This window comes from Papaver somniferum, chromosome 2 (genome assembly GCF_003573695.1).
Source record: "Papaver somniferum cultivar HN1 chromosome 2, ASM357369v1, whole genome shotgun sequence".
NCBI classification, from domain to species: Eukaryota; Viridiplantae; Streptophyta; class Magnoliopsida; order Ranunculales; family Papaveraceae; genus Papaver; species Papaver somniferum.
In genome coordinates this window covers 35,259,340-35,277,717 of record NC_039359.1, presented here as the reverse complement: position 1 = coordinate 35,277,717, position 18,378 = coordinate 35,259,340, and the positions used below count along the sequence as shown (strand labels likewise).

At 38.0% G+C, this 18,378-nt stretch overlaps 3 protein-coding genes across 4 annotated transcripts; 1 reads left to right on the top strand and 2 right to left on the bottom strand.

Moving 5' to 3' along the window:
* Positions 1–2,178: 2,178 nt before the first annotated feature.
* LOC113347355 (cyclin-dependent kinase C-2-like) lies at positions 2,179–8,147 on the top strand. 2 transcript variants are annotated; one of them, XM_026590995.1, is made up of 14 exons: positions 2,179–2,287; positions 2,416–2,507; positions 2,624–2,762; positions 3,365–3,446; positions 3,544–3,634; positions 3,749–3,778; positions 3,874–3,983; positions 4,067–4,139; positions 4,232–4,352; positions 4,463–4,580; positions 5,929–6,068; positions 6,193–6,250; positions 7,149–7,219; positions 7,398–8,147. In XM_026590995.1, exons 3-14 carry the CDS (start codon positions 2,653–2,655, stop codon positions 7,915–7,917), a joined length of 1,524 nt encoding a protein of 507 aa, XP_026446780.1. In that variant the 5' UTR covers positions 2,179–2,287; positions 2,416–2,507; positions 2,624–2,652; the 3' UTR covers positions 7,918–8,147. The 2 variants fall into 2 exon arrangements, with proteins under 2 accessions (XP_026446780.1, XP_026446779.1); XM_026590994.1 differs by having other exon boundaries at positions 2,194–2,762.
* A 1,997-nt stretch (positions 8,148–10,144) lies between these two features.
* Positions 10,145–13,842, bottom strand: LOC113350843 (carbon catabolite repressor protein 4 homolog 2-like). The gene is made up of 12 exons (XM_026594951.1): positions 13,727–13,842; positions 12,793–13,375; positions 12,670–12,689; positions 12,479–12,565; positions 12,193–12,277; positions 12,042–12,113; positions 11,834–11,914; positions 11,696–11,749; positions 11,516–11,607; positions 11,153–11,267; positions 10,827–10,968; positions 10,145–10,737 (listed from the first exon to the last, which is right to left on the bottom strand). Exons 1-12 carry the CDS (start codon positions 13,840–13,842, stop codon positions 10,553–10,555), a joined length of 1,632 nt encoding a protein of 543 aa, XP_026450736.1. The 3' UTR covers positions 10,145–10,552.
* A 476-nt stretch (positions 13,843–14,318) lies between these two features.
* On the bottom strand, positions 14,319–18,012 carry LOC113347354 (probable mitochondrial adenine nucleotide transporter BTL3). The gene is made up of 4 exons (XM_026590993.1): positions 17,226–18,012; positions 16,436–16,739; positions 15,481–15,948; positions 14,319–14,700 (listed from the first exon to the last, which is right to left on the bottom strand). The coding sequence occupies exons 1-4, from the start codon at positions 17,765–17,767 to the stop codon at positions 14,632–14,634; spliced, it is 1,383 nt and encodes a 460-aa protein (XP_026446778.1). The 5' UTR covers positions 17,768–18,012; the 3' UTR covers positions 14,319–14,631.
* Positions 18,013–18,378: the final 366 nt, after the last annotated feature.

Genomic DNA, 18,378 nt, shown 5'->3' with positions numbered 1-18,378 from the left:
ACACGCACAACCTTCTTATGATCCTACAATTAGGAGACAATACAATTAAGAGATTTTACATAAATACACAACAATACACAGGGACGGAGCCAGAAATTCCATATAAGGGGGGCGAATTTGAAAAAAAAAATTATTTAGGGGGGGCTTATTAAGAGATTTTTTTTTAATTAGTAAGAATTTCAAGGGATCACCAATGAATTAACCAAAATAGGGGGCGGGGGCCACCCCTGAGCTCTACATAGCTCCGTCCCTGACAATACATACGCACAAGATAAAAAATGCTTACATAGGTTTGATAGATAGTACGAGCCCACGAGTCCTTGTATCCAAATAGTTTTTCGGTACCAGAGCTTCACCCCAAATTTTACCACGTTCAAGGTCAGGTATCATGTCATCAATGTGAGGAAGGTGAGAACCTTTAACTTTTACTTTGACTATGCCATTGCCCTTCTTGCCCTTGCCTTGTGTTGGTTGTTGACTTGGCCCACCAACTTCGCTTTGGCTTGCTAATTGACTTGGATGAACCTCATCATCTTCCTCCTCACTTTCCTCTTCATCATGCTCATCGTCCTCAACAGTTCCAGTAGATTCACGGATTACAAGTCGACTACGGTCACCACCACTCTCCCAAATTTTCCTCTTGTATTAGCCCCCAAACGCATCTTGCGACCTTCATCTTTCCCTCGAGGAGGCAGAGACTGAGGAGTATCAAGACCGTCCTTCCTTCTTCTCTTAGTGACATCATCTTTAGTTTTTCTTTTGTTAGCTTCCTTGGCTTTTGACCTATATCATAAGCACATGAAATGAATATAAGACAACTCATTTTCAGTTTTAGTACCGACATAGACTCACTTAACAAACCACGCCGGTACATAACTACCGGCATAAAAACTTACCAAATAACTCTTGCCGGTACACTGTTCCGTCAATGAACATTAACTATCGACAATGCCGGTAGTCATATGTAAGTATCATGGATACCAAAAGATCACTATCGACACTCTCGAAATAAATCAACTCCATGCCGTAACTGGGTACCGGCATACAATGCAACCTAAAACTTATACCAGTACTGGTGACAAATTCATAGGTGTTCCTGTATGTTTTAAGTCCACTACCGACATACTCGAATTATTATTAAGGAATGCCGTAATTTAAAACCGGCATAGTATTCAACCCAATTTTTATGCCGGTACATATCATTCAGTTTCAGGCGACTCTGGGTTTGGAACGGCATTGCATTCATGCTAACATCTAAGCCGTAACTTAATACCGGCACTGTATTCATTCTAGATTGAATGCCGTAACCCAATACCGGCATTGTATTCATACATATTTTAGTGTCGGTACTCACTGAAACTCAACTATTTGAGTTAGGGTTCGCGATTTTAACCTAAACCCACTGCCTTAAATCGATTAAAACACTTATAGAATAGTTCAGAAGCACTTACCTTCTCACGGAAGCCATGTTTGCGAGAGGCTGATTGTCCGAGTTCGCTTCTTCTTCTTCTTCTTGCTCTTGAGCAATCTTATCAAGTCTTTGTTTTAATTTCTGTTCACCAATCGATTTTGAGTTCGATTGGGCATTTGGTTTCTTTCGTGGAGGCGTTGTTATGATTCGGGTAGGTTAATCGACGAAGAAAATTTTGAATCGACGATTAATCGTCGATGAAGAACAGATGAAGAAGAAGAAGAAGATGAAAGTAATTTTTTTTTTCAAAACCCTAAACCCTAAGAGTGCCGGTATTATAGTCTTTCAAAAAAAATTCAAAAACCCTAAACCCTAAGAAGATGAAAATCTTTGTTTTTGGATTTTAAGTTTTAGTAGAAAGGGTATTATAGTCTTTTTATAATGTTTTTTAATTAACCAAAGGGTATTTTAGTATTTGCATACCCAAAAATCACCCCTTAACAGACACTACTGATTGGAGAAAGTAATGCATATCCCCCAATTACTTTTTATATCCCCAATCACGCGTTCATCCTAAACCCATCATCCTCATGGATTTTAATTTTCTTACTTTTTGAGAATCATATTCATATTCTCCTCTGTACTCTTATTTACCAAACATATAGCACTGTCCTCCTCATAAGGTGATTGTATTTCCTCGAACCAAACACACCCTACAAGAGACAAACAAACCTCAGCCGATTCCGCCCCCGATAATAGGTCGCCAAGAAAACAAATGAAAACGTGTTTCGGTCTGTTATCCGGTGGAAGATTCCATTTATTTCTAGAGGAGTGCGTGAAGCAAGAGATCTTAAGAAACCCGAAGGGAAATAACATGTCGGTATATTATTTTTATCAGTGTTTCTTAGTTTTCTTTTTGCGGTCAGTAATCCTCTGAACGCAGGTTTAGGGTTTTAACTTGAGATTCTTCGTCTCCGTTTTAAGTTTTTCGTGTCTTTATTCAGAGAGATTGTTGATGGTGAGTATTTGCTCCCTGTAGCATCTGTCCTCCCCCACTCTCTCTAGAAGACGCGGAAGGGATAAGGATACAGAAAAGGTATTTGTTCCGAAAACAATTGAAATTCCTGAGAAGGACAGGATTTTGATGTATATGGGTATTCGCTTCTAGGTTAATATCTTATCGTTTTTTCGGTGTACGTTTGACGCTTGAAGATTTGAGTGGAAAAAAGGGTTTCAAAGTAATGGCTGTAGCAGCTCCTGGACAGCTTAATCTTGTTGAGTCTCCTTCTTGGGGTTCTCGAAGTGTAGATTGTTTTGAGAAATTGGAGCAGATTGGTGAAGGTACATATGGGTAAGTCTGAATTTCTTGGCAATACGAGATTTTTTGGTTATTGAAGTTTTTAGATGTCGTAGTTGGTGTTAAAGTAGGTTTAGATGGTTCACTGATTTTCCATGATAAACGGCAGCTAAAAGGTTTTATTTATCTAAGTTACCCTTTTGGATTTCCACATGATAACATAACCAGGCATCACCTGAAACATGTTGTACCCTGATTTGGAAAGACTGCCCTTCATCTAATTTGAAACCTAGCCCCGTGTTAAGCTTCCAATCGCGATTCACTGAGTATGGTGACTATTATGGCATTTCTTAGTTCCACTACATGTTTTTGAGAGACACCAAATACAGTTTGGACAGGATGTTCCCAATCAGAAGAGATTGAGAAACTATGTACCTCAATCATAGTCCTGCCTTTTGAATTGGTGGTTGCTTGGATTTTTAAGTTTTTCCGAAACAATTGGTTGGTTTTTCATATCTTTTTCCGTAAGATGTTAAGATGTACACCTAGCATTAATACGCAATGTCCGTGTATGCTTACAAGGGTAGGGTATTACTTTTTCTTGTTCTTAGCTGGCAGAATTGTACTCTATTTTCATATGGGTCTCTGTCTTGCAGTCAGGTATTCATGGCCAAAGAAATCACCACTGGGGAGATTGTTGCACTAAAAAAGATAAGAATGGACAATGAAAGAGAAGGGGTAGGCTAGCTGTCCTATTTATCTCCTGCAACTTACAGTTTTTCAGTCATAAATCTTGTTCTTTCTTAATCTAACATTTTATTATAACCTTCCGCAGTTCCCAATTACTGCAATACGTGAGATCAAAATTCTGAAGAAGCTGCATCATGAAAATGTAATTAATCTAAAAGAAATTGTTACTTCCCCAGGTTATTCTTCTTCTTCTTCTTCAAATTTGAGTCCTTTCCCTCAATTTCTTCATGATGAGCATTTTGTTTAGTCTTGGATTGTATTTGTTTTAATTTTCGGGGCTTGTCTTGCAGGTCCGGAAAGGGATGAGCAAGGGAGGCCTGGTGAGTAGTTCAATGTAGCTTGCTTACATGTATCTCATGGTTGCAATCATGAGTAGAAGTTTTTAATGGTGACCAACGTTTTTCTGGAACTGCAGATGGTAACAAATACAACGGTAGCATCTATATGGTCTTTGAATACATGGACCACGATTTGACGGGTCTTGCTGATCGTCCTGGTATGCGATTCACAATTCCCCAAATCAAGGTACCTTAGGTGCACATAACTTGATGTGTTGTACTCCATTTAGTCGGTAAGCTTCTTCTGCTAAACACGTCTTTTGTTGTCAGTGCTATATGAAGCAGCTCTTGACAGGACTTCACTACTGTCATGTTAACCAAGTACTGCATCGTGACATTAAAGGTTATTATCAAGCTGACACTCATTAGTTTTTAGTCTAATGCGGTTCATGAATTTTTCTAGTTTATGTGATGTTAGTACTGCATGCTTTGCAGGTTCTAATCTTCTAATAGATAATGAAGGAAATCTGAAGCTTGCAGATTTTGGTTTGGCTCGATCATTTTCTAATGATCACAATGCCAATCTAACAAATCGTGTTATTACCTTGTGGTATAGGTAGGTGCCAGCAGTTGTTGTATATTTCAAATTCTTTTGGTTGCTAGCCATCCTTTTTATCTTTAAAATACGCAACACTAATTCTTTTAGGTTCATAATGGTTTCGACAGACCTCCTGAGTTGCTTCTTGGAACCACTAAGTATGGACCTGCTGTTGATATGTGGTCTGTCGGTTGCATCTTTGCAGAGCTTCTTCATGGAAAGGCCATTTTGCCTGGAAAGAACGAGGTAAGTAATTTGTTGTGAACCTGTAAGCTTTTGTTTTGAAGTCAACAAGTCAAGGAAACTATGAGCCTTCACATGGACACCATGAGACTGATATGTAGACCTGGAAAGGAAGATGAAATTAACTAAATCTCATAGATTCAGACCCAGCTTTTCTTAACATTTGTATTCAGCTAATGTTAGAGCATATGGTGAATAGCTGTATTACCACACTTGCACACTATACAAGTATGATGTACTCATGAATCACAACACTTCACTCTCACCGCACCAAAGGTCTCTTATTCCAATTATATACATACTCTAAGTTGAATGGTTTAGGTAATAATTTTAGTTTCAGTCGAAATAATAGTTAAGCAGCATATTATGTCAAATGATTAGGGAATTTTGGTTAAGAAGGTTATTAGACTGCTAACTGCTTGATACACACACTTCGGGTAAATAATTTAGGTCCTACACATCTACTGGTAGTATATGTGTCGCCAGCTAAGAGTATCTGCATAGATACATATTGGTTTTGAAATCTATTTTTGTTCACAAAGTTCTAAGATGTGTCCTCGTGTTGCTTCATTCTGACATGTTTCAGAATAGTAAAAACTAGAATTCCTAACAATACTGGATTATCCCAATATGCAGTATTTACCAACAAAAATATTCGGTTATTGGGGAAATCAATATACTTCTAAGAATCAGGATCAGGCTAGGACATGTGTCGTGCCCACTAGCCTTATCACCATCTACCCAGTCAGAAACTAGTATCACATCGCTCGAGATGTGTGTCCACTGTTCATTTTATTGCAGTCAATAGTTTCTTCAAATCGGAATTAAGTAATAATCATAATAAATGCATTCCTTGATATCTCTATGGAATTGTTACTATTATCGTGCTTATTGAAATATTTCGACGGATAATCCGGCCTTTTAGTCTGACTGAAATTGGTACCCAATAGAAGGCTACCTTGCATAGTAGTATAAATTAAGTCACACGCCCAGATGTACAACACCATGAGTTTTATTCTCCTATCAATGTGATTATGGATCCCGAATGGATAGCAGTCTGAACAAAATACTAGCTTCAGTAGGGTAATAGTCTGGCGTGTTGCTTGAGTGAAATGCTGGTGTACATTTTTGTTGTGCCGGTGTAGCTGAGGATTTTCATCTTTTTCTTTAGTCGAGTTAAAGATATCATCTTTAGCTGAGGATTTTTGCTTGAGTTAAAGATATCAAATTCTTGATTTAGGATAATTGAATTGATTAATCTTTACATGTAGATATCTGTTGTGCTGACTGTGCCAGTAACAATTTCTAGGATCCTTGAGACTGACATGACTTCTCTTTATAATAATTGTAGCCTGAACAACTGAACAAGATATATGAGCTGTGCGGGGCTCCAGATGAGGTCAATTGGCCAGGGGTTTCCAAGATTCCCTGGTATAACAATTTCAAGCCATCGAGGCCAATGAAGAGACGTGTAAGAGAGGTTTTCAAACAGTAAGTTAATCGACTATGTTATCCTTGCTGGCAAAATTACTGGTTTCAAGTATATGAATTTCTGTACTATTACCTTTGAAACACCCAAAAGTTCATATTTCTATTATCTTATTTTGCATTGCAGTTTTGATAGGCACGCTTTGGAGTTGCTGGAGAAAATGCTAACTCTGGATCCATCACAGGTATCACATCAATTTGAAAGTAACTACAATCATGTTAAGTTTGTCAGTAAGTTTTGCACTTCTTCTGATATCAAATACCTACTTGTGTGCTCAAATATGTTTGATGCCCTGGTTAAATGCAATTTGGATCTATAATACTAATTCTTGTTTGAAATAGAGACCTTTACATACTTAACACCCACCCACCCACCCACCCACTTTTTTTTTTCTTTTTGGAAAGAACTTGAAGATTCTATTTTAACTTTTTTTTTTTGTTCAATAGATATTCTTGATTTCTTTTCAGGTACCAAAAACCAGTATATTAGACTTAACATGTGATTTGCTCTGGTTTTTGGGGTTTGAAAAGACAATGTCGGACAGTATAGTGTGATGGTTGCTATCTCGCCTTTGGTTGTGATCCAGAATATACTCCCTTCCTGTTATCTATATGAAAATCTTACCTGTATCATGATGGAAAGCCCAGTAATTTTAAATATAAGTGTTAAATGTTCTCGAGACTGGGTGCAAACATGACTGATTATGTTTTTAAGCATGATAATCTCGGTTAGACAATTAACTTATTACTTGTCTGGTTCTTGTATTATTTTATGATTAGCCATGCCAAGTATCCATGTCTGTGCAGCAGCCTAATGTTCACTTTTCGAAAGAAATGCCGAGTAGTTGACAAAAGATGCCTTAAGTGGTCATATGAACGATAGTACATATGAGTTCCATTTTGAAGTAATGTAATTACTAAAAAGCCTACAGAATAAAAGTTGGACTTCATGTTAAAATGGTTGAGTGGCATAATGATTCACGTGGCCTGCTATTGTTTCAACTTCATTTTTAGATGCTGACAAAGAAATTTATAATGTGCCACTAATGGGTTTTATGTATTCTTCCCCTTCTGTTTTCTTAGAGGATATCTGCCAAGGACGCTCTCGATGCCGAGTATTTCTGGGCCGATCCCTTGCCCTGTGATCCAAAAAGGTTCTACTGCATCGCCATCTCACTTATATGCCCGTGAAACACCGCGCTTTCGATCTTGATATATATATTTTTTGCTCCAAACTCATTTTCCTCATGCTTTTTTATTTTCCAATTATTTTTTATGTATTTAGATTTATCATTGTACTTCTGACAAGTGCTGTTTTTTTTTGGTTCACAGCTTACCTAAATTTGAATCATCTCACGAGTTTCAAACAAAGAAAAAACGCCAGCAACAACGTCAATTAGAAGAGGCGGCAAAGAGACAAAAACTACAACATCCCCCACAACAGCATGGACGCCTTCCTCCAATCCAGCATTCTGGCCAATCACATCCTCAGTTAAGACCGGGTCCTAATCAACCTATGCATCACGCCCAACCACCAGTGGCTGCTGGACCTAGTCACCACTATGGAAAACGACCTTCTGGAGGGCCAAATAGATATCCTCAGAGTGGAAACCCTAGTGGCCCGTATCCCAGTCGTGGAGGTCAAGGTGGAGGCTATGGCAGTGGGCCGTATCCGGCACAGGGAAGGGGTCCTCCATATGCTGGTCAGGGCCCTAGGGGTGGTGGCAGAGGGTATGCAGCTGGTGATCCAAATTATCCCCAAAGTGGACCATACGGAAGTTCGAGTGGCGGTAGAGGGGCTAACACGTCAGGTAATAATCGAAATCAACCGTATGGTGGTTGGCAGCAGTAAAGCAGGGAAGTCTTTATTATACTGCACTGTACTATTTAAGATGTCAACTTTGGTGAGTTCCTCAAAGGAGAACTCTTACAATACTTGCTTGTCCCTTTGTCCACAGTCCACTCCTAGAGTATAAAATTGAGTTTTCCTCTGTAAACAAAACAAAATGTATTCTGCCAACTTTTCTGTTCCAAACCAATACATTTGGTATTGATTTGTAATCCAAAGGACCTTTGAAGCAACACTATTTGAGAAAATGCTAGGTCAACCAATACATGATTGAGATCCAATTAGCTTAACAGTAAATGAGGTGAGTTCTTGAAACGAATAACTAGGATGTTGATTTGATTTTTTTCCCCATTGAACAAGTACAGTATCTGTATTGGGCCTTCAGTTGCTCTCGAAAAAGGAGTCTAGATTGTAATGGAGTCCTAGGGATAACAAAATTCAGACTGATGGGAATGAAAATCATCGAAAAACGAGGCTGAGATTAGACGTATATCGTCTTTGATCAACTCAAATCTATCGATTGTTTGGACATTGTTTTGAATTCAGGCACCGTTTAAAGTATCTGCCTCACTTTATTCACCCCCTCCCCCTCCCATTTTCCCCGCCCTTCTAAATTTAGTTTTCTAAGAACGACCACAATGGTGACTATAAAAGCTGAATTTATATCTGACGCTGCAATTGGAAAAGCCAAACTTGGCCAGGCCCTTCAAAGTTCGCATCATCCCTGCTTCCTGCACTCTGAAACCACACCCATCAATAACGAAGTGCGGGGAGGTGTTTAAACCCATCAATAACGAAGTGCGGGGAGGTGTTTAAATTCATGTTATTAGTTGTGAGGTTTGTTAAAATGCGACGACCATAGCCATAAGCCAACGGACTAATTCAAATTGGATAACGGATCATCCACCTCTCGACCAAAACCAATGCCAGAATTTCCATTTCGTGTCTGATCTTATAGATGCCACTTCAAATGCTTGGATCCATGACCGATTGACTCAGCTACCTCAATCGGCTAGACTCAGGATTGTCAACATTCACCTTCCGCAAGATGGCTCCCTAGACAAAATTGTGTGGCCTTACACTAAATCTGGAAAGTATACAGTTAGCTCAGGGTACCGTATGCTCATTCACCAAACCAATACAACCCCTTCTATAAATCAGCTACAACCTTCAAAACAAATCTGGACATTAAAATGGCTCCCCAAAATACAGCTTTTCTTGTGGAAAGTTATTAATGAAGGCTTACCTACCTTCACTATACTATATAAAATTCACCTTATTACTTCCGACCTATGTCTTAGATGTAATTTATCTCCAGAAATAGCTGAACATATCCTTCTCACATGTCGGTTCGCCAAAGAAGTTTGGAACATTCTCTTCAAACATCATGAAACAGAACCTTCCTTTCAACACCAAAGACCTCAACCTTTAAAACCATCGACCACCATCAACCAAGTCCTACAAGTCAAACAATCTTCAGAAGCAACAACTTCCTTCTGCTTCACCTTCTGGGCACTTTGGTTAGCTAGGAACGATATGGTTTATGGAAGGAAACATAAGCCTCCTGCCAATATAGTCAAAGTGCCAAACCACATACATCAGGAATACCAGTGGGCAACTTCAGTACTACCTCCACCACTACCTGGCATGACTGCTACAACACAGGACGCCTCATCACACCGGATGACTAGAACAATTCAAGTTGGATGGAAACCACCGGAACTACATTGGATCAAAATCAACACTGATGGAGCTGCTCGCGGCCATCCGGGACCCGCGGGGGGAGGTTTTATCTGCAGAGACTCGACAACCACAATTATTGTAGCAATGGCCCAACCTTTGGGGATCACAACAGCGTTGCTAGCAGAGACATGTGCACTACTCATGGCGTTGAGAACAATCACTCTCTACCAATGGACTAAAATCTAAATTGAATCAGATTCACATACCCTTGTTCATTTCGTCAAACAACAGGCAGATCCTCCATGGTACCTGCGAGATATGATTGTTGAGATCATCAAAAGACTAGAGGAAATTCCCCATCACAAAATTCTACACAATTAACGGGAAACAAACCAAGTAGCGGACACTCTCGCTAATCATGCGGCGGATAATTACCAACAAGGAGTATTGCAAACTAAAATTTGGGAATATACGATTCCCGATTTCTTGACACAAAATGTATTAAATGACACCAGGGGAACAACATTCCCACGTGTAATTCCGCTTTAATTAAATAAAATCACATGCTTCAAAAAAAACAAAGAAAAACAACTTAGTTTGTTCTTTTGTTGGCATTTCTAGCATCTACCATCGTTGATGCTCCAAGGGCTGGAAGTCTCCCCTCATTCCAGTATTTCATCACTATGCCATTGTAGTAGAAATGAGAATGCTCAAGACAACCACAAACACCCTTGTAGGATATTACAGTATTACATAAGAAGTTTGTCATTGTATCTCATAGGATGGCAGGACAAAGAAAATAGTTTTACTTGTTCTACAATTTCATTAACATTATTGTGTAATTGTATCTCCCTCTTCTGTTTGCAACGGACTGTTTTTTAACTGTATGTCTCTAACAACCTTGTGTAACGACAGATGCCAACGCTAAATTTGAATTTAAGGTATAGTTTCTTTATTATACAGAACTGTACGTTATATCACGACTATTCACAAGTTGATTTTGGCGTGGAGTCTTCCATGAGAATTCAGCCATGAGGGCAATGTGATCCGACGGCCACATTGCTGATGGAAAAGCTGTATCCCTAATTGCAGACCTCAGATGAACCAATTCTAGTAGACTTCTCACTGTCAACATATCCTCTGTAAAGACGCAACGAAATTTGACATGAATTGTTAGTTAATCAACAAGAGCAATTATCTGCAGTTTCCATAAGTAGATGTGCAAATACCTGTGTAAAAAATATAATCTATTGCAGAACGGAAATTGGGTCTAGCAATAGTGAATCGAGGCTCCTGTGTATTTGGATTCATCATACTCCATTGTTTAGAATCCCCATTCGTCGCTCTTGAGAAGGATGAATATGCACTCGCCTGTTAAGAATATACAAGAGTCATCAGTCGTGGATGTAGAAACCTATGTTGTTATCATCCTCCCAATGCCATACACATTTTCTTTGGATCATATTGCTGGCATTAAGACCTTATCCCAATATTTTTTGAGTAAATTAAGAAAAAAAGGAGACAAAAAAGAGCAGCAAAAACCCGCCATCCCTACCAGAGGTGGCAGTTCATGAGAAAGCTTGAGATGTTGAAATATTTCATAAGGAGTCTTCACCAAATCCTCATGCATAGGATTCACCTTACCATTAACTAGAAGATTATGAGCAGCACTACAAAAGAAAAGAAAACACCGATTTCGATTCACCAGCAAAGTAACTTAAATAACTGAATTCTCAAACTCTTAAATGAAAGAAGCACCCGGATTAATTGGTTTTGTTCCCTTATTGTTATGGAGTTGGACTGCTGGAACATAGGAAATAAAATATATGTTTCAGAACTTTACATACCAAGAATTTTAGATATTACCATTACGTTTTGAAGGGAAAAATACCCCATTTGACATAGAGAAAAGAGAAACCTTCTTGGAAGAGAGTTAAGATCCCCATAAATGAGAACCGGAACATACGAATGAGCTACAATTCGCTCCAGACCTTCAATAAGGGTTCCAACCTGTAGCGGTAACAGGTTCTTGAATGAATTAGTTTATCTTTCTTATAAAACGTTAAGAAGGGGATATAATATGAAAACCAAAAAATACCTGCCATAGTTTTACATCCATAAATTGTGGGTTGGCAGATACATGAACATTTGCCTGAGAATACCAATTTTAACAGATAAGATGTCTATGACTGACAGATGGATTACTATGCTTCAAGATCTTGATGGAATGACATACCACACAAATTCTACGAATTGATGTGTCACAAAGTGGTTCAGTTTCGATTGTCTCCAATATTGTTATAAGTGCAACATTATTCTGCAAAAACAAGTAAATGTTAGTGTGAAGAACAATACCGAAAATAGGGAATTGGAGCGAATAGATGACTATAGAACCCCCAAAAGCAAGCACAAGTGAAGGATAGCAAACAGATAAGCATGATCACCTTCATCATGCTATGTCTCTGATCTTCATCAAGTGACTCGGCTAGTTCTTGTGCAATAGTATTAAACTCGAGCTATAACAGAAAACACATAATTTGTTGAATTTGGTGTACTGATTAAATTATAGTAAAAAATAATAATCAAGGATCATACCTCATATTTCTCAACTTGTCTGAATTTATCAAAGCGAAAAAACGTGGCACACCCATCATGTGTACTCTCTTTTATAAGTAAACAACTGCAAATATGTCATAACAGAGAAACAAATCAAAAGCTGAGATTCTGGGAAGCCAAAGTGGACATTCCAGTCTTTTCTCTTCCATGTGCTTCATAAAATGTCGTACAAATGATTGAGTCCAGACGACATGCATCAGTACACACTTCAGTACCAACCACAAATTACGACTGCGAAACAAAATTGTAAAAATGACATACATACCCCCTTCGTTTTTCGCTTATATACAGATGAGTAGCCAAACCTTTGAAGCTCGGGCTTAAAGAAGTCTTCAAAATGATCACTTTGAACCTACTTAACAAAAAAATAAAACGGCACACAAAATGCCAACCAATTAAAAACACAAGTACAAGTGACGCCCCTTAACAAAACGATATCAAGTGCATCAAAATCACCTCCTGGAGACAAATGATATCTGCTTCGTATCTCACAATCTCACGAAGCAAACTTTGACGACGGTATTCCCAGTTAAGAGCCGTGGCAGGGCAGTAGTAGAATTTATCAGTCATAGCATACACGTCAGCAAGGACATTGTACGAGAGCACACTAAAAGGCCTATCAGCACATATTTGTGATTCCAAATTAAAGTTACTAAAACAATCCAAAGGTTTAACTGGAATCATATAGCGAGGCGGAGGTGCAACGATTACATGATTAGTCTGTAATTCGGCTGGGACCCAAGGGATTCCTGCACAAAAGACTGTTGGAACAACTTCCAGTTTTAATCTATATCCAAAATCCGCTATTGTGGGTGTATAGGTTTTTGAAATACCCACTTTAACCCATGACCTATGTACTGCTTTTGCATTATTATTAACTAGTAAATCCATATCAAAAGCAGGGGACACATCAAAAGCCGAACACGAGGAGCAAGTACAGTCATACCCATGATTCTCAACTTCTGTAATCATCTGTAACGAGGCTGCTACTTTAGGATGACTTTTGTGGTGGTTCAGCCAATGATCATTGTAACACTTCACAGTGCAGTGGAAAGTCTCCTTAACATGTTTGCCTGATACTGCACAAGCTCTGCACTGGAAAGTAGCTATTTGACTAGGGTGTTCCCAGCAAATGAGTCTCTCTTCGTTTTGCAGCCTATACCTGCATAGTTGGCATATAAAGAAATGAATTACAACAACTCAACTATCCAAAACAAATCGGAATATGACTTACGACCAACAGGTATAAGCCGCATGGTGAAGACTTTGGGATGAATTACGGTTGAGGATGACCTACATATTCATCAAACCTCTGTACCAAAAATCAGAGCATTCTAAAGCAAGTAACCCATCATCTAGTTACTGAAATATTTAGCGTTCATCTAACCAGTCATATAACTGCAATCAGAGGATTCATTTAAACAGAATCCAACTCTGGAACCACACAGTTTCATACCCTAGTACAACATAATCTTTAGTTAGTAAAAATTGAAGAAAGATGAAGTAAACTAACCAGTTGTAATCCAATGAGTCGTCTGGAATAACATAACCTGCTTTAGAATGAACAGAACCAATAAGAATGATTTCGCAACCAACAACTGGAGTTTCAGGATTTAGTTCCAATAGCATCTTGGTTGCAAATTACTAGTAAACTTCAAATCCAAATCAGAGAAGAAAAAGAGGAGTTAGGAGGCCTATTGGGTTTTTGGTTGATTTTGTCAGCATGCTTTTTGACTTGACTTCTGTTACCAGGAAAATATCATAAGAGAAAAACACAATAAAATATTTCTTGGCATATCTTAACATCAACAAACATAGCTAAAACAGAGAAGGGAAAACCAAAATGAAAACAAAAGAAAACAAAGAATGCATTTTTTGGTACTTTTTTTTTCCCTCTTTTTTTTTGGGGACTGTTGGGGGGTTAATGCCATCAACGGAGGGTACTGGGATTGTGCCCAACATATATATGTTGCTGTTTATAGGCCTAGCTGAACTTGGGCTTGTGCCCAAGATATTCCGTATTTCCTTGGCGTCTTGTGTCGCGGAGACTAGAATTTCCATGACATCTAGTGCCGCAGAGACTAGAATTTCCTTGACATCTTGTATCACCGAGAATCAAAACAATTCGAGATGGCGGTGCTCATTGTTAGCCGCCAAGGATAAATTCTCTTACAACTTCCCCAAAGTTGAAATACAGCATCAAGACATCAAAATACAAATTTTCTTATAGTCAAACAATACACAACATATGCGCTGACGACTATGCACAGGCATAGATAGAACACACACATTTCTTCATTCAAAGCCACCTTGAAGACAAAGGCCAAAATACAACATTATTTTTCGCATCCCTTGATAAAATTTCAACCCAGGCTTAGCTTGGAAGTTGTAGTGGGATGCATTTTCGTAGTTCTGGTATCATTCAACTTTAAGAATAACTTTCATAAACTCGTAGACGAAGTAACTTATGGCTGCCGAGGGTAAAACCTAATACAGCAAAAGAACAAGGAGATGAGAAGGCTATGCACAACTGCACAAGTACAAACAAAAATAACATATTGGCAGAAGATTTCCAAAGATTACATTACATGGAATTTCCCAATTCTAACTGATCATGGGAAAGTAACTGTAGTAATATGCCTCTAAAGTGATTCCAATGCTGTAACGGGTAATTCCAGAGATGAGTTTCAGGATATAGCCCTAAATAAAGCTAAAAGAGAGTGGAAGTGGCTTGCCATTTTCAGTGAAAATGCATCCATTTTAACGTTTAAGTTCAAATAGTTATTGCCTGAGAATACAGACTAGACTCTTGAGTTTCATGGGGGAAATTACATTACATGGAATTCCCCAGTTCAAAATGATCATGGGAAAATAATTGTAGTATTATGCCTCTAAAGTGATTCCAACGCTGTAACAGGTTGAATTTATGCAGAATGGGGGAGAAATTCACAGTTCGTGAGTAATATCAGAGATGAGTTTCAGGATATGGCTCTAAATAAAGCTAAAAGAGAGTGGAAGTGGGTTGCCATTGTCAGTGAAAATGCATCCATTTTAACTTTTAAGTACATCTGAGAAACTAATCCATCTTAGAAATTTTGTCATCAAGGCGTCTTTGAATCAAAATTTCTAGACTCTTGGTTGATATCCTGGTTTTGAAGTCTGTATCTGATTGTGAACCAAACACAACCTAAATTTCAAAATAAAACTTTCACAAACTTATATTTGAAGAAGCGTAGAGGGAAATTCAAGATTAATGTATATACATACCTGTAATAAACTGGGTGTGAGTCCTGCATAGAATGCAGGAACGCCACCTTGCTCTATTATCTTCACGCAAGTGGCCAATGTACTTAACTTTGTGGCCTGGACTTGCATTTGCAATTGTCTCCTCACAACCTCAAATGGGTATGTGGCAGCTTCAGCACAACACCCAGCAATTGCCCCGTAAAGAAGGGTCCTGACAGGACCCAACTCCAACTGGTCCAAAGCATTCAATTCCTGACCTTGCTCATTCATGTTCTTAATCCTCTTCTTTCCTTCTGGTGAATGGAGATAAGTCGACTTCAGTATATCATACACACCATAGAAAACTGCACCAGAAGGTGCCATACTTATAATAGATGGTAGTAAGCCTTTGTAAAGAGAAAAGAACCCTTCAGTCTGAACCATGTGCTGAAAGACACCAACAACACCACCCAACGCTTCCCCACCAGGTGCTACCATCTTTGTTCGGATCTGTAAATTAACATATGTAGTAAATCTGAGAAACTAATCCATCTTAGAAATTTTGTTCAAAACATAGTCAAGTACAGTACTTAAGATATAATAAACCTGACACGTATGTTCGATACTTGGCCTGACCTGAATGGACCAGTCCAGACCACAAAATAGGTACCCGCAGTGCATTAGACAGCAAAATTTTGTGTTATTTGGAACTTCAGTAATAATTTAATCAGTTAATCGAAGGATGCATGGCGCCTTTGCGGCCAAAGTGCTCGACAGTTAGCCTGGGCTAGTTATCTCATGCCCAACATCTGTTGGAAATGGCCAAAAATCCAAAATTTTAAAACACTCTCCTTAAGTCCATAGATCAGATGGTAGCACTTGCGGAATTTGGTCAATGTTGGGTTCAGGAGACATCCATAATGAAAAAAAATAATTTAGAGGTTATTAATTCAGTAATTTATTTCTGAAAAAACAATAGTTGAATATGGGCATTTACCGTGTCCATCGGCAAGCAGAGAATGGTTGCAGTAATGCCAGATGCAGCACCGGCAATAAACCTCTCAAAGTTTGTAGCTTCCTCATTCCCAGTCCATTCAAGCAGTTGCTTTCGATACGTATCATAAGCATAGAAATTAATTGCTTTAAATGGAGCTGTCCGGAGAATGTTGACAAAATTTCCCTTCCAAAAGCCTTTCAAGCCTTGAGTTGCAGCAATTGTTTTGATAAGGTCTACTAGATTCTTCTGTTCACCACGAACTATATATTCCAGCTTTAGTCTCTCAAGTGGAGCAACAAATGTTCTGATATAATATGATTTATGTCCAGATAGAAGACGCATAATCATCAGTTTAAAAGTAAACACTTTCCACTTTTTAAGATATAAGCATGAAGCTCATTTAAGCTACACTTAGGTTCGTTAGACTTCTCGAATGTTAAACACAACCCAAAATTGCAAAACAAATAGCTCAATATGAGCATTTTACTTGTTAAAAAAAAAAAAACTATATCCTAAGCAAGTATACGAATTAGAATCAAAAACATGGACAGGCTGACTCTACATGGAAAGAATTTGCATAAAAGTGGCGTACATTGTTCAATGATTAAGGCTGTTTCTATTAACAACACCCAAAACAGGCCAAACTCGACGACTGGAGAAGTCCTTTAATAATATGTCAGAATTCAGTATAAACGAAGCATACAATTCAAAGAACTATCAAGAAGCACAAAAGAACAAATCAAAAAATAAATCCTATAACACCTCAATTTAAAAGTTAAAAGAAGCAAACCTTGAGACCATAGCAGAGACAGCACCGGCCCAAAGATGTTTAGTAGTATTCATAGCATTAGCTGTTCCTTGCAACCCAACTTTCTTTTCCACTTTCTTCTTTTCATTCTTTTCAACAACCACCATTTTGGCTTCCTCTTTAATTTCTCCATTCTCACTTAGAAATCCATTTGATTCTTGAACTAATTCATCGCCATCGTTACTTCCATTAATAGAAGATAAACTAACAGAAAAAAACAACCCACCACTACTCACTCTATAATTTCTCTTATTATTTTCTCTCTTAAATCTGTTTGAAAGAATCGGCTTCCAACAAACCCTATTACTAGAAATACTAACTGATCTATCATTATTATCATCATCAGGATCATAAAAATCAGTTCTTGATGATGTAATCAATGAAGAAACAAATGAAGTAACTGAAGAATCTAAAAACAAACCTCCACTCCCACACGCATTACCTGAAAACCCCAAATTCAAATCTCCGTAACTTTCACTAGTTATTGAATTCTTAAACCATACTTCCAGTGATCTTCCCAGCATTGTAACAGCAAATCAAAATGAGTAATATATATATATATATTTTTGGATTTAAGAAATGAAATAAATCTAGGGTTTTTGTAGTGGAGATGTTATTATGGATGACTGAGAAAACTTTAAATTGAAGAGAGGATCGAATAAATGCTTAATGATGATGAAAGAGGGAAATGAATAGGATTCTTCTTCTTACGCCGAATTCTTTTCTTGTTTTAGGAACTTCAAAAAAAATTGTCTTTTGTTCGAGGAAATGTTTTTTGTCTTTTTTTTTTTAACCTACTTCTTTGACACTATAGATTTGACCGACTGATGTTGATGGGTTAGTAGTCCTATAGAAGTCTAAGCATCCCGATTAGCAATTCGGGATTCGGTAAACGTACGTACCGACAAATGTACGAATATTATACGGTTTTGTAAAATCCAAATTCCGTCCAAAATTCGATTAATGGGGCGCGATTCGTCAGTAATTCAGAACGGCATACGTATGTGTATAATTTGATTTATAAATGTGAGTTCGGCTCTGAAAATTCGGTATCTATATATAACAAATAATTTGTATTTATAACGTCATAGACCAATTTTTATGCATGTGTGAGTTATTTAAAGAACGGAAAATG

Coding starts and splice junctions, on each gene's coding strand:
- LOC113347355 (XM_026590995.1), top strand. CDS start 2,653: ATGGCTGTAGCAGCTCCTGGACAGCTTAATCTTGTTGAGTCTCCTTCT. Junction 3,635..3,748: donor AGAAATTGTTACTTCCCCAG/GTTATTCTTCTT, acceptor CTTGTCTTGCAG/GTCCGGAAAGGGATGAGCAA. Junction 4,581..5,928: donor TTTTGCCTGGAAAGAACGAG/GTAAGTAATTTG, acceptor TAATAATTGTAG/CCTGAACAACTGAACAAGAT.
- LOC113350843 (XM_026594951.1), bottom strand. CDS start 13,842: ATGCTATTGGAACTAAATCCTGAAACTCCAGTTGTTGGTTGCGAAATC. Junction 12,690..12,792: donor CGTACAATGTCCTTGCTGAC/GTGTATGCTATG, acceptor GATACGAAGCAG/ATATCATTTGTCTCCAGGAG. Junction 10,969..11,152: donor CTCATGAACTGCCACCTCTG/GTAGGGATGGCG, acceptor TATTCTTAACAG/GCGAGTGCATATTCATCCTT.
- LOC113347354 (XM_026590993.1), bottom strand. CDS start 17,767: ATGCTGGGAAGATCACTGGAAGTATGGTTTAAGAATTCAATAACTAGT. Junction 15,949..16,435: donor TCTGCTTGCCGATGGACACG/GTAAATGCCCAT, acceptor GTTAATTTACAG/ATCCGAACAAAGATGGTAGC. Junction 14,701..15,480: donor TCACACCCAGTTTATTACAG/GTATGTATATAC, acceptor TTGCTGTATTAG/GTTTTACCCTCGGCAGCCAT.